The 15,750-nt window shown below is 32.6% G+C and overlaps 1 protein-coding gene across 1 annotated transcript in view; it reads left to right on the top strand.

Annotated features, from left to right (window-relative positions):
• The window catches only part of PTPN12 (protein tyrosine phosphatase non-receptor type 12), a 78,720-nt gene that overhangs the window by 45,092 nt on the left and 17,878 nt on the right, over positions 1-15,750 (top strand). Inside the window, exons 7-11 of the mRNA XM_006198487.3 lie at positions 2,734-2,793; positions 4,448-4,590; positions 7,463-7,529; positions 9,628-9,705; positions 9,803-9,901. Coding sequence (XP_006198549.2) covers positions 2,734-2,793; positions 4,448-4,590; positions 7,463-7,529; positions 9,628-9,705; positions 9,803-9,901 — 447 coding nt within the window. The remainder of the gene's footprint in view (positions 1-2,733; positions 2,794-4,447; positions 4,591-7,462; positions 7,530-9,627; positions 9,706-9,802; positions 9,902-15,750) is intronic.

The raw sequence follows: 15,750 nt of genomic DNA, 5'->3' as shown, positions 1-15,750 counted from the left end.
TTTTTGGCAAAAAATTTGATAAGAAACTTAAAATATATACCTATTTGATAAGCTGTGGAAATGAATTAAATTCAAGTTCTAAAACTAACGCAGCACAAATCTGAGAAAATGAATTTAAAAAAGCAAACAATGAAGGAGAAACAAGAAGAAGTAAAATGTAAGTGAACTTTAGAATAGAACCAGCAATTTGCTTTGGGCTATACATAATGGTGTCTTTACTCAGCTCAAAAGACCATGATTAAGCATATGTGAAAATTAAATAACTTCCCAGTCTGAGTCAGGGTTTTCCAGAGAAACAGAAACAATAGGATGTGTATATATAGAGAGAAAGAGAATTACCATGAAGAATTGGCTCACGTGATTATGGAAGCTGGCAAGTCCAAAATCTGCAGGGGTGGGTGGGCAAGCTGGAGACCCAAGAGGAGCTGATGCTTCAGTTTCAGGCTGAAGACCAACAGCCTAGAGACCGAGAGAGCTGATACAGCAGTGCTGGTCTGAAGGTGGGCAGGCTGGAGACCCAGGCAAACTGATATTCAGCTCTAGTCCAAAGACAGGCTGCTGTAGAACCAAGAAGATCCAATGTTACAAACGAAAGCAGTCTCCTGGAGAACTCTCTTTTACTTGGAGGAGGCTGGTGGTTTTGTTCTATTCAGGGCCTGGTTGAATGAGAGCCAGTCACCTTATAGACAGAGCAGTCTGCTGTACTCAAAGTCTACTGATTTAAATGTTAATCTCACCGAAAAACTCCCTCACAAGAAAACTAAGAATAATATATGACCAATTATCTGATCATACCATGGCCCAGCCAACTTGACATATAAAATTAACCATTGCATTCCGCATCTCAGCATTGCTTGTTTTTGCCGTTGTTTTCAATGGTTAAATGAAGTACAATTTCTGTGATTTTACTCATCATTGGTGAATTGAAGAAATCTAATTGTATCACTTATTTGTACTTAGGACTTTTGAATTCCTCTGATGCATACCCCAAATTTACTGCTTTCTATGTTGTAAAAAGGACTCAAACTGTGTTACATAGTCTTCTTTATAAATGCAATGTGATTTTTGTAATGTTAACTGTAACTCATAGTTAAACTGCCTGATTTAATATGCAGTTAGTGCTCTGAAGTTCTGGTTAGAATTAACTGTTCGTGGGTTAAATATTTAAAAAATTTTAAGTCTTACTGTATTTCATATTAGTTGGAAAGAATAAAAACCAATACATACTGTATTATACTTCCGGGGGAACACCTTCACCCTCACCAATACAGAAACTATTCAACAATTTTAAGTTCCTAGACAGTTCAGGAAACCTAGTTCTGTGCAGTGTGGTTGTGTAGACATTATAAATTTAAATGTAATAAGATTACAGTACTGAATGCCACAATTCAAGCAGCAACATACAGTGCTTAATAGTCAACAAGACAACTTGAAATTTTTGAACAGTTGGGGATTAGGAATAATAAACAACTTACTATAATGAATAGAGGAAGTAAGAAATAGTTTATAATTTGGAAAAAGATGAATTGACTCTTTTGGGTTGGTTTTTCAATTGAATTACAAGCTAATAAAAGTCCTCTTGATAAGAGGTTTGATTTGATTAGTCACAGCTGGTTTGATTTGTCAACGTTGGGATAGATCTATACTGAAGAAGCAAAACTTTTCTTTCAGGATTTCTAAATGGAAAGTAATTTGTATGTCCTGTGGTTGTTTCAGACGACTCAGGATTTGTTATCATAGATATAAACAAAAATCAAATTTATAAATAGGAGAAAGTGAAAATAACCATAGTAAGTGACTTGACTTGGCAGTCAGAGAATTTGAGACTGAGACAGGACAGTATCAGGAGCTCTCTTGTTTTGGGGATGAGGAGGAGGGTAAGGTGTTGACGAAACGTGGGGGACTAACTAGCAGGAGCCTAGTAGCACTGCTGCTGCATGCAACCACTTAGACCAGATATAAACACCCTGTCCATGAGTCAATCTAGCCCACTGCCTGTGAGTAAAGTTTTATTGGAGTACAGCCATACTCATTAATTTACATAATATTGAATTTTTTTTTATTACTAAAGCAGCATACCCTATTGCTCTTGACAATCACTGTCCTAGACTATCTGTAGTTTTACATAAAAAGTCAAAAAGAATAGTTTGCTTAGTGACAAACTGATGTAATGGCTTCATTCTAATACACTGATAAAGGACAGTAAGAAACTTAAAGTGATTATGTTGTCGTCAACCAGAATAATAATTTGAGATTTACTAAGTGCATCCTTTTCCTTCCCCAGGTGGCATCCAGTTAATTCAGAGTTGAGTGTTAGGTAGGGAAAATCAAGCTTTATGGAAAGATAAGATGGTTGAAGATGTTTATAAAGTACTAAGGAGTGACATTTTGTTTGTAGGTGTTATTTCTGTTATATGATTCTGGGAATGGTTGTTACTTTGCAAACATTTTATTGGATGATAGAGTCATCCAGATGATAATTTAAGTAATTAGTTAACAAACAATTCTGTGTGTGTGTGTGTGTGTGTGTGTGTGTTTTAAGAAAAAACCTCTAAATAAAACTTAAACAAATCGATGACTTTTAGAATGATTGTTATAATTACCGGGCACACCTGGAATTTCAATGGTTAATTTTATACTGTGGACCTTAAAATGCAATTATTGTTTATTTTGGTGTGTATATGTCTTTGTTTAAATGTTCTCATTGACTCACAAGTGTTTCCCTTTACTTAGGAAGCTGAACAAGCAAGAACAGACTACTTCATTAGGACACTCTTACTTGAATTTCAAAATGTAAGTATTTTCCATTTAGAAATAGTTTCTAAGGATAGCTTCTAAAGAGAAAATATATAAATAGTATACTGTCTTATCCTACATGGTTAAGGAGATTTGTTAATTTTTTTAGTTATGTAAAATAATGAAGAAGAAAATCATGTTTTATTTAGTATCTTGAGCTTATTGCTTATCCATTAAAGTATATGAACTGTTTTCACTTGAGGCCCTTGTTTCAGAGCTATGTAATTTCTCTAGGAAGGAATCAAGAAAAATCTGATGAACATTGAAGAGTGTCTGTCAACTTCTTCCTCAATTCCTTTATTTTTATTATCTTAATTTTTAAACCACTGTAAGTAATTCAACTTGGCCATGAAGTGCATATTCTTCCCCAGCTAGTGCATTTGTAAACATACTTAAGGCTTTGCTGTTTACAAGTAGACATGGTTCCAGTACTCGTAGCAACCCTGACGTTACTAATTGCTTCCCTGTAGTTGAGTCAGTTATTATACTTGGGTTGCTATTTTTTAATAGACAGTAGTAATGATAGGAACCTTACTGAATTTGAGTAGTGTATCAGGTATTTCAGTCGTCCTAATAACTTCATAGTGATAGATAACTGTTATGTCCACTGCCCATAGATGAAGATAAAGAATCTTTGAGAAGTTAGATGGTCTACCTGAAGTTACTCAGTAAATGGCAGAAGTAGAATTTGAATACAGTTTTGCCAGAATTGCAAGCAGTGCTCTTTCTGTTAAACACCTCAGAATAGCCATTCTCAAAACATTTTGATATCAGGACTTTTTTACATTCTTAAAAACTACTAAAGGTTCCAAAGAGCTCTTGTTTATATGGGTTCTATCTTTCAATATTTACTATATTTGAAATTAAAACTGAGACTTTTTTTAAAACATGAATACACAATCATACATTCCATTAGCTATCAGAGTGATGACATCATCCTAAGTCATGCAGCCTTGAGAAGATTCTGCTGTACCCTCATGAGAGAATGAGAGTGAAAAAGGCAAATAACACTTTAGTATTATTATAAAAATAGTGTAAAACTCATAGATGCCTCGTAAGGGTAGGGGTTTGGGTAGCAACCCATACCATAATTTAAGAACTGAACCACTGATCTAAAATAAAGACAAGTAGGTTTGGGTTTGGACAAGTTCATTTCTAATTTTCTTTATCAGTTTAAACATTCTGTTAGTCTTCCTATTACAGTATATTCTAACACAGTGCTTATGGTATATTGCTCATTCGTTTAATACTGTAGGTCAATTAAATAGTATATATAGTGTAATAGTTAAAGTGCAAGTTTTGGAGGTAAAGACTGCTTACGTTCAGATACCACATGTCACTTGTTGTGAAACATTATGCAAGTTATTCTTTCTGTCACAATCTTCTTGCCCATAAAATGAGAATAATATTAACAGTGCCTTCCCCATGGTGTTACATGGGATTACATAAATTGTTACAGGTGAAGCCCCTTAGATCAATACTTGTTATGTGATAGTCTGTAAATGTAGGCTGTCATTTTTTTTTTAAGGCACCGCTAAACACCACATACGTATCATAGAAATGGCAGTAAAGTGAGATGTGCAACTTTTCTGTATGCTTTAAAATTTGCAACTGTATTTTCATAATGGTTGAATTTCTGTTATTCTTGAAGGAATCTCGTAGGCTATATCAGTTTCATTACGTGAACTGGCCAGACCATGATGTTCCCTCATCATTTGATTCTATTCTGGATATGATAAGCTTAATGAGGAAATACCAAGAACATGAAGATGTGCCTATTTGTATTCATTGCAGGTACAAAATGACCTCTTAAATATTTAAATTCTTTGGAATATAGATAGCATTATAATATGGGTAATGTATGGTATTTTGAAAACTAAGTTTTGGAATTTCATTAGATAGGTCATTATATGGGTTTCCAAGTAGTAAAAGCTATTTGAATCTTGAGGCAGTTTTTCTTCTCTTAATTTTATTTTATGTTAGGTTCTTCTAAAAGACTTAAAATCATAATACTTTTTTCATAAAACTGCAGTAAATTTATCTTTTTGAGTGACTTACCTGCATTCATATTTGTTATAAAAATATATGAAATTTTTCAGACTCAGAGACTTACTGGTTAATTAAGTAGTTAAAAAATGTAAGTAGTTAAAAAACACCAAAGATAGTTTTCTTAGCCAGTTGGTTGGGTTGTGATGCCTATTAATGAAGTGAAAGGGCTGCTTTTCCTTTATGAGCCAGAAAAGTGACTTGCTGATGGAGATGTAGGAAACAATTAACAACCTGCTTAATGAAAAAATAATTTTCTGTAGTTAATTCAGTGGTTAGTTGACTTTTTAAGTAAGTAGTTTACTGTTTAAAAAGAGTAAGATTATTTAATTGTAGAGTTAAAAGGTAAACAGTTTGCTTTGACTTGACTTTATTACAAGTTAGTTGAAATTATTTCCTGTTCTATCAGTATTGTTCAGTTAATGTGTATAGTTCATAAATCCAGTATGATAGGAAGATTTTCCTTTAAAAAGTAAATCGATCATTTAATATTTTTGAACAACCAAAATAGTATGTTAACTGTAGTGACCTAGAAAACGCATACATAAAAGGAAAGGGTCACTTAGAATCCCACTAGAGATGACCATTGTTAAAACTTTAGTATATGTCCTTTCAATATGTGTATAGTATTTTTTAAAGAGTATTTCCCCATTTGATATATTATGTACATCTTTCTACATCATATAAATGTTCTTCTGCAATACATTATGACTGCACTGTATTTTATATTTAACCTCTATTCCTTGGCATTTCATTTATTACCCCATTTGTTTTCAGTTATTTTATAATTTAATGGGCTGGTTTTATGGTGAAATCTTTGAGCACATCTGTAATTCATTAGAATAGATGTCTGAAAGTGGGATTTCTAAGTCAAAGGACATGAACTTTTCCATGTTTCTAATATGTATTTATAAATTTGTTATCCATAAAGTTGAGGCTATTATAAGCCTACCTACCCCTGCTGGTTTGTTTGTGCAAGTGCCCATTCCCCATACTCTTCCCAGTACTGTTATATTTTGTTTCAGTGTTGTTGAGACAGGCAAGCTCTTTTTTTCTTTGTAGTTTATATCCTTTTGTGAGTTGCTTGTTTGAATACTTTGCTAATTATTTTATAGCAGGCATTCATCTCTTAATAATTATATGCTATGAGTTCCTATGCATCTTTACATATTGAGGATGTTAACTTGTAGTCATGTTGTAAGTACCATGGTTTTTCATGGTTTTTATTCTGTCTGTTTTTTGCCATACATAAATGGTTTTAAATTGTTGTGTAGTCAAAGTTGTGAATGTCTTAATTTATGATTTCTTTGCATTGAGATATGCTTAGAAAGTTCTTCCCCAACACAGTAATACTTAAAAGTACACTTTTATAGGATTTTTTAACATTGTATTTTTCATCCATCTGCAGTTTTTAAATTTTTAAAAAGTTTTTTAACTTTTTATTTTATTTTTTATTTTTAATGGAGGTTCTGGGGATTGAACCCAGGACCTCATGCATGCTTAGCATGCATTCTACCATTGAGCTATACCCACCCCCCCACAATTTCTTTATGATTGAGATAAAAGGTAAGACTAGTTTTTGTTCTAACTTTCCCTGTACCATTTATGGAATAGTCCAGTCCTTCCCCTTTGATTAGAGATTCCACTGTGAAGTAATAAATACATATACTCAGATCTGTTTCTGAATTTTCAATTGTGTTTCATTGATCTGGTTGTCTTTGTAATATGACAGTTTTAAACATCAAGTTTTAAGTATATCATTTAGCCCTAGTTAACTCTGAACCCAAAAATTCTGGAAATGTTTTGATGTCTGGAATTGACAAATGTATCAATGGTTAAAAATATTATTGATGTTTATTGTTAAGAGCTCTTTCAAATCTATACTAAGTTGTCCTTTATCTGGAATTCTTACATGTTTAACTAACTACTGATACTTCTGAACGTTTCAAAATATGCATCTTACAGTGCTGCCCAACTTTTTTTCTGCCTAAATCATTACGGTAATGTCAGTAACATCTTTACTTACGCAGTGGTTCTCAATGCTGAGGTGCACATGTCTCCCTCTAGTTGAGAATCAGTTGCTTTCAAGTTTGTGTATTGTCTTTAAATAATAAACCTATGGTATTTGCTTTACATTTTCCAGGTTCTGTTAGTTCTTCAGAGATTAGAGAGCATTAGTGGCCTTTGTTTCTTTAGTGAAATCACTGCTGGTGTTCAAACCAGTTTCTAGGGCTTATAGCATTCACTGTCTTTTCTGTACCTTTTCCAGATGGAAATGATGGTACTTTCCTCCTCTGCTCTAAAGCACCACGGAATAGAATAAATTTATTCTCTGCAAGATTCTTTGTTAGCTAGACAAGGTTTTCTGAGGTAGAATTAGACCTCCAAAGTGAAAGCTTCTAGGTATTCTGTGAGTCACTTACTCTTGGAAGTTCTTTAAATTAAATTTTAAAAAGATATAAATCCTAATGTTAAGGATGTTTGCCATGCATACACTTTGAGTTGTACTTTGTTTACTAAATAAGTAGAATTCTGTCAAGTTTATTAAATGATTTTTTGTTTCTGAATACCAACATGTCAAAATCAAATCAAATTGTTTTTTCAAATTTTATATCCACAGTGCCGGCTGTGGAAGAACAGGTGCCATTTGTGCCATAGATTATACGTGGAATTTACTAAAAGCTGGGGTAAGAATAATTTTCATGGGGCATTATATCCTGTTGATCTATTATGGGTTTCAAACTTAATGATTAATAGTAGTAAATTATAGCATATGCTTTGTTTTCATGTTACTTTTTTAGAAGTAGCTTTGCTATGTAAGAGATAAAGGTAGTGAAAGGTGCAAATGATGCATATTACCTACAGGTAATACATGGGGCAGCAGGGTAAACATGTTGTCATCCAAGTGTCCTATGTGAATTAATACCTACATTCAGGATGTAAGCTCTGCATTGACTTTTCCAAATTTAGCACCCTTGCTGCCTTTTATATTTATTCTAGGTATAAGTATAATCGATTCAGTAAGTATTTATGCCTATCTGGAAATATTATATATAGTACAGTAGTTAAGAATGATGACGGGGGCCAAACTTTCCAGATTAAAATTCTGGCTCTGTCATTTACTAGCTGTGGGATATTGGTAGAATTACTTAATTTCATTGTGCCTCAATTTCTTCATCTGAAAATGGGGATCATAATGTTAATAACTTAAAAGAATTACGTAAGTTCTTAAGAAACTTTTATAGAAGTTCTTTACAACTATGTGTGGCATGTAACAGGTGCTCAGTTTAGTGTTATTTCTTATTACTATTGCTGTTACTATTGTTGCTACCATTGCTATTCCCAAGAAAATGAGTTTGACACTATGGAGGATATAAAGATACAGCCCTCATTACAAATTTGAAAAACACAAGTCTCCTCATTGATTGCAGATTTGTTTCATTAGCTTCGTCTATAGTATGTTATTTTCTGTGCATTATGGAGAAGCTGTTACTCTTCATGGCTTTATAGTTACTATGAATATGTCAATCTATATCTTATATAAAATAGGATTAATAAAATACTAATATCTTTTTCTCTTCTTTCTATTCTGTTTTCTTTTTCCCCTTGCCTTCTTTCTATTTTTCACTTTTGCTTAGGGAATATTTAAATTTTAAACAGTCTTTCAAAAAGCCCTCTGTTAAATTTTCTTATACCCACAAAACTGATCATCTCTTAATACTCAAATTTTTAAATGAAAAAAATTTCACTAGATCTAACACATTTTAAAGTAAAAATCAAAGATTAAAATTGAGGTAGGAAGAGGCATTTAGACGAATGACTGCCAGCAAACATCTGGTCATTTCAAAAATTGTGTATTTTGTACATAGTCCCCATTTAATTGAGTTTGACTTAACGTAAATATAATCTTAAGCCTTAGGTTAGGACCTGATGTAAAAAATCTTTGGATACATATAAAGACTCCCAAGCAGTGAACCTGGAAATCATGCTTAATTCTTCTATCTTCTTTATCACTCCAAAATATTCTTGTGGATCACCAGGTTCTAATAGTTCTGCCTCAGAAATCTGCCTCCAATCTGTTTCTACCCTTCTTTTTTTAAGACTACTGTTACCAGTTTCTCCACTTTTCACTCTGTCATCTTTCCTGCTGCAAAAGTTACCTGAATAGCAGATTGTTCATGTCAGGGTTGCCTGTTGCAGTCATTCTGATTCCAGGTGTACAAACGAATTGCCTAGGATGTTTCACAGTCAATCTCCAGAGATGTAGCTGAAGGATCTGTATTTTTATGTAACTGATCCTTATGTACCCAACCTAGGAAACACTAGCCTACAGAATGAGTTCAAACTCTGTTATGTTTACAGCCTGATCCCAAGTAGTCTTATCTTTTCTCTCCCTTTGAATAACTCTCCTTTATCTATATCAAGCTTCTCAATTCCTCACATAGATTATACATTTAATCTGCCATGCGTATGTGTGTTTTCTTCATTTTTCACTCACACACCAATCAGAGTTACTTATTTTCATTTTATTCCCACTGTACTGCAATCATACCTTGGCTGGACATTTATTTTGTTCATATATCTGGCTTGCTAGCCTGACTTCTAGAGTCAAGATGAGCTCTGTACCCATGCTGCCAAACACAGTGTCTGATACATGGTAGGTAGTGCTCAGTAAATGTTTTTAGTTATCTAGCGTGTATGTAAGGTCTGTATAAAAGTTGAAGACTGTTTTACTATTTCTCTGAACAGTTGTCCAGAGTTCATATATTAAATTCTTTATTTTAGAAAATACCAGAGGAATTTAATGTTTTTAATTTAATACAAGAAATGAGAACACAAAGGCATTCTGCAGTACAAACTAAGGTATAATTTTTTGTTTAACTTTATAAACTATATTTTTATAAATGCCTTCCTAGTTTTTAATGCCTTTCCCTTCTTTATCATTTCATTTCCCTAATAGGAGCAATATGAGCTTGTTCATAGAGCGATCGCCCAATTGTTTGAAAAACAGCTACAACAATATGAAATTCATGGGGCCCAGAAAATTGCTGATGGAGTGGTAGGTGTTCTTTGCCTATTAATTTTAGAAAACTTTCACTTCTACCAAGATGTAGTATTTAGCTTTTTGTCATCTTTAGCTAACATATTCTATGAGAATATTCATTACAGTTATTATTTTTATTTAACCTTGATCTTTTAACTCCTTTTCTTCTTCCTGTTTGAATCTATTTAATGATATTTAATGATTCCAATGCAGATTGAATAATATTCCAAATAAAATATAGTTATGAAGGTAGATCTCACACCAAAAGTTATATAATTCAATATTATTTCAAGTATTAATTACTTTAAAAATTAACTGCATTTTTCTGTCTCTTCTTCTCTTCCACCCCAGCCAAAGTAATTCTAAGTTGATTCTACATGAATTTAATTCTGTTCTTAGCCATGATGATAAAAAACTTTGTCGTTATTTTGTACATGTTTTTTAAATAAGTAGAATTAGGGGACCAGAGTTAAGTCCTGTTGGTGCTTCTTTTAGTTCAATGTCATTTTTGCCCTGAAAGATCTTTTTCAGACTTTTGATCTGACAAAAATACTGTATTCCTAGTGTTCTCATTTCTGCCTCTTTATTAAGTAGTTCTCTTATTTACTCCATATAATCATGTTATTCTTGAAGGTATTAGACTATTTTTTGGTAAAATGTCTTTACATCTTTATCACTGAACCTAAGATAACTATTGCATGATAAACCAACTTAGCCTCAATAACTGAAGTAAAATGAGGAAATTAGTTGCAAAATTTATAACCTTCTTTTCCCTTTTCCCTTTTACATGGGTTTGGCAGTTTCTGAGACTATTTGTTTGAAATTTCTTTTCTTTTTTTAAAATTTTTTTGGGGTAATTAAGTTTATTTATTTATTTTAATGGAGTTACTGGGGATCGAACCCAGGACCTCGTGCATACCAAGCATGTACCCTGCCCCTTAACTATACCCTCCTCTCTTGTTGAAATTTCTTGGTGTCACAAATGAGAGATTTGTCACCCAAATGCTGGTCTCAATGTGTTAAAATATTTTAATATTTATCCATGAATTTTTGACACAGTGTATTTCCTTTATTAGGCAAATAATAGTTTCAGATTTTTAAGATTCATATACATGACCCCATTCTTATTTCCTTCATTAACACAGGGATCATTGTGCAACTACGCCTCATAAATTGCCATCTCTGTTTTCCCTAAGTATAATTAAAGCCTATTATGACCTGTGCTTAGTGTAGCCTTATATTTTATAATATAGAATAGAATGTTTATTATTACTGTCTATAATTTTATCCAAATTGAGGCACCTTTATTATTTCATAAAGTTTAGTAGGCTATACATTTTTCTTTAAACTTTAATTGAAAAATAGTTCTGTTTTTTTTCATAAATGCAATATTAATTTCAAAGTTAAGGTTTTTATACTTCAGAAATATATCATTTCCTTAATAGTAGTGAAGAATTTTTAATGTATAGAAAATTATTTTTTAATTAATTAATTTTTAAATTGAGACATAATTGACATCTAACATTGTATTATTTTCAGGTATACAACATAGTGATTCAATATTTGCATATATTGTGAAATGATCACCACAGTAAGTTTAGTTAACATTCATCATAATACATAGTTACAGAAATTTTTTTTTCTTGTAGTGAGAACTTCTAAGGTTTACTCTTAGGAACCTTCAAATATAAAATACAGTATTATTAACTATAACAAACATACTGTACATTCTATCCCATGACTTACTTATTTTATAACTGGAAGTTTGTACCTTTTGACCCACACCCCCTCACCCAATTTGGGCACCACCACCACTACCACCACCACCTCCACCACCTCCTCTGGCAAGCACCAATCTGTTCTATCTATGAGTTGGGTTTTTTGTTTTTAGATTCTACATACAAAGTGAGATTATAAGGTATTTGTCTTTTCTCTGACTTAGTTCACCTGATATAATGCCCTCAAGTTCCATTCATGTTGTTGCAAATGGCAAGATTTCATTCTGTTTTGGCCAAAAAATATTCTATTATATATATATACCACATTTTCTTTATCCATTTTTCATCAGTGCACACTTAGGTTGCTTCCATGTATTGGCTATTGTAAATGATGCTGCAATGAACATGAAGGTTCATGTGTCTTTTTGAGTTAGATGTTTTGTTTTCTTTAGATAAATATATAAAAGTGAAGTTGCTGGGTCATATGGTAGTTCTATTTTTACTTTTTTGAGCAACCTCTGTAGTGTTTTGCGTAATGGCTGCACCAATTTGCATTCCCATGAACAGTGCGCAAAGGTTCCCTTTTCTCCACATCCTCTCCAACACTTGTTATTTCTTGTATTTTTGATAATGGTCATTTTGACAGGTCTAGGGTCTCACTGTGGTTTTGATTTGCATTTCCCTGAAGATTAGTGATGTTGAGCACCTTTTCATGTACCTGTTGGGTACCTGTCTGTCCTTGGAAAATTGTCTATTCCAGTATTCTGCCCATTTCTTAATTGGCTTGTGTGTGTTTTTTGCTACCAAGTTGTATGAGTTCTTTATATATATATATTTTTATATTAACCCCTTATCAGATACATGATTTGCAAATATTTTCTCCCATTTGGTATATTGCCTTTTCATTTTCTTGATGGTTTCCTTTGCTGTGCAGAGCTTTTTAGTTTCATACATTCCTGATTGCTTAAATTTGCTTTTGTTGCGTTTGCTAGAAAAAAAATTTTTAATCCAATTTTCAGTGTTGTAATTTTTGAACTATTAACTGTATTTTAGTTGTCTGTCAAAAGTGGTATATGATAAATGTTGGCTTATTCCCTCATATTTGTTCTTATTACCTGATTTTTTGATTAGGTTTTATTCCTTTTTACTAGCCTGACCTCCATATTACAATTATAATTTTTTTTATAGATTGTTTCTGTCTAATAGGTCAAAGGTTTACAAATCCCCAAGGAATGCAAGAAAAATCATACACTGTATGTGATGAAATAATACCCAATAGGAAATAGTGGTTACTTCAATCCTACTGTCTTATCTCATTGCCTGGCTGCATAGGAGACACACACTAAATGTTTGCTAACTGAACATAAAATGTTAGATTATGTCCTTGCATTTTGTTAAAGCTGACATGGTGACTGCTGAATTTACCATTTGAGTAAGATGGGTTTTCTTATTTTGCAAGTGGGAAAAACAATTTTCTATAGTATCTATTCTGAGAAAGCTATATTTGATGGGGATAAATATTTTGCCAAAAGTTGTGTACCATTGTGTCTGGTACTAAATATCTCAATGGATGACTGAAAAAAAAAAAGTGGAAGGAAGGACAAATGGACAGAAGAAAAGATAGCTTATCATTCTAGATAATTTCTAATATTTTCTTCTTAAAAATCTTGTTTTCTAGGTATTTTTAATTATAAGTGACTGTTTTTATAACAGGTTAATAATATATGGTTGAAAACCATAAATCCCAGTTAAAGAAAATGTAGAATCTAAAAAACTGGAGAAAATCACCTTATAGCTGTGTGATTGAGTATAAAATGATTCTAAGTATGTTCTTTATCGTTCTGAACCTGTACTGTGAGAAAGAATTATAAATCTCTATTTATTATATCGCTGAAAACTTAATTTAGAAGTTAAGGAATTTTTTAAAAAGCTCTTAAAACAAGCTCTTATATTCCAGAATTACTTTTATAGAAATTTTAGTTTGAAATACTAATCAGCAATATGACTCTATAATAAATGTTATTTGTCAGAAGTATTACAACTAAAATCACTTCCCAGGGAGGAGCTCTAAAGGGAAAATTTATTTTGGAATCCAGTAGCTTATTGACTTGGGATTTAGAAACACCTCAGTAAGCAAGGTATGCACACATGTCTTTTTACTTTGTACATAAATGATACCACCATCGATAATCAACAACAGGATTTTCAATTCTAGGATGACTGAATAACAGGAACGATAGTTTGTGTTATGTTCCTTTTGTTATGCTTGTGTTGTGCATTTTAGATTTGATGTTATTGTATCCTGAATCTTTTTTCCTCTAATGTTTATTTTTAAAGCACTTTGTTTTAATATTTATTTTGTTCTCCAGCTGATAATATATCCTTAAGTATTTGATAATTAGGTTCTGATTTTTTCTTTCGTGTCCCTTGACAGAGCTCTGTTACGTGGAAATATTAATACACAAAATAGCCTTAGCAGAGTGGGTGAAGGTGATCAAAAGGTTAAAAAAAAAAGTAACTTTAGCTAGCTCTGCTTGAAACAAGATAATACACTAGAACCTAATCTCCAGTAGATTATTTAATTTCTAAAATTCCTTTCAGCTTCAAAAGTTGGTGATTGTTTTAACTGGTAATAAAAGTAGCCAAAGAGCTGTACACAGTAGAATAAATGTGGGGACAAAAGCTGTAAATATAAGAGGATCAGAAGACTTAAAATTATAGCAAACATTATTGTAAGTGAAAACTAGGAATCTAAGAAGTTCATTGTTTTGTTCTGGAAGTCCAGTGACTAGGAGGTTTTGTTCATGCTCTGTGAGCAGTGAGTCTCTAAGTTGCACTTCTGCATTGCCACATTGATGCCTTTAATCACGTGAAATTCAACATGCCCAAAAAGTAAACCTCCTCCAGAAGTTCTTTTCATCTTTCAGCCTTTTCTGTTTATGGCTCCACCATTCTCTCATTTACCGGGAATGGGGAATCCTTCATGACAGCTTCTTTCCTTTGTCACAGGTGGTCATTTGCCTGCAAATACAGCTACTTTGTCTTTGTCCCCTTCCTCCCTGTTCCATGCTTCCATCTTCTGCTCTTTTTCATTTGTCAAACTCTTATCCATCCCTTAATGCCGTTCTATATGCTACCTTAATATTCTCAACTTCTTAATATCTTCTCAACTATGTTCTCAATATTCTCATTTATAAATCTCCTTTCCCTGATTTCATAGCTTCAGTGTACTGATTTTACCACTTTATGGTTTTATTATTACTCTTTTAACTTTTTTGTTTGATTATATTACCAGACTATACAGTTCTTGAAGTTAAGTACTATGTCTTTTACATTTTTATATCTTCTCCAGTGCTTACTTTTCAGTGCCTTTTATATATAGATCCACAGTGCCTTCCTTACCTGCTGTTCCAAAATCTAAAATGCTGTGAAAAGCTATGGTTGGTTTCTGTGTGTGTGTGCATGTGTGTATGTGTGTTTGGTATTACACTTATTTAGCAGCAAAACCTGACTTGACAGGACATGAGGCTGTTCATGTTGTATTATGAAAAATTACTGTGTTTTTGTAGGTTAGAAACAGTTCAGTAGAAGTAGTTTCATGTGGTTTACCTGTAATCTTTATTTAACCTATTTAATGAGAATTTTTATAGATTTTGAGACTGAAATATTAATGAGTGTTATTATGGGAGTATGATTGTTTAATTAATAGGAATAATAAACAAATGAATCATTAATATGTGAAAGGAGTCTTTTTGATGCAAAAAGTCTAAATTCTGGTAATATCTGGGGATCTAAAAGTGTGGTAACCAAAAGTCCTGATTTAACGGAGGCAAAACCAGTTTATACTTGTCTAGGTGTAAAAGCCCTGATTTGGACAAAAAATTATATGATCACCCTACCTGTAGCAGATATCCCTGCAACAGCTGCCTGTTTTGGTAGGGGATGAAATCTTTTAGCTGCATAATGTAACTTCTGTTTTGGTCAAAACAAGATATATAATAAGTTGTTAAGACTCTTGTAATGCATCTGATATTAGGAGTCAGGGTGTATTAAAATTGCTGGAAAGTTGAGGTTTCTGTTTGCTTTTGTTGAGAGTAGTTAAGTTAAAAAGGACATTGGCAAGAAATAGTTATATGGACAAACAAG

The sequence above is a fragment of the Vicugna pacos genome, chromosome 7 (genome assembly GCF_048564905.1).
Source record: "Vicugna pacos chromosome 7, VicPac4, whole genome shotgun sequence".
Lineage (NCBI taxonomy): Eukaryota > Metazoa > Chordata > Mammalia > Artiodactyla > Camelidae > Vicugna > Vicugna pacos.
This window is presented reverse-complemented; position numbering and strand designations above follow the sequence as displayed.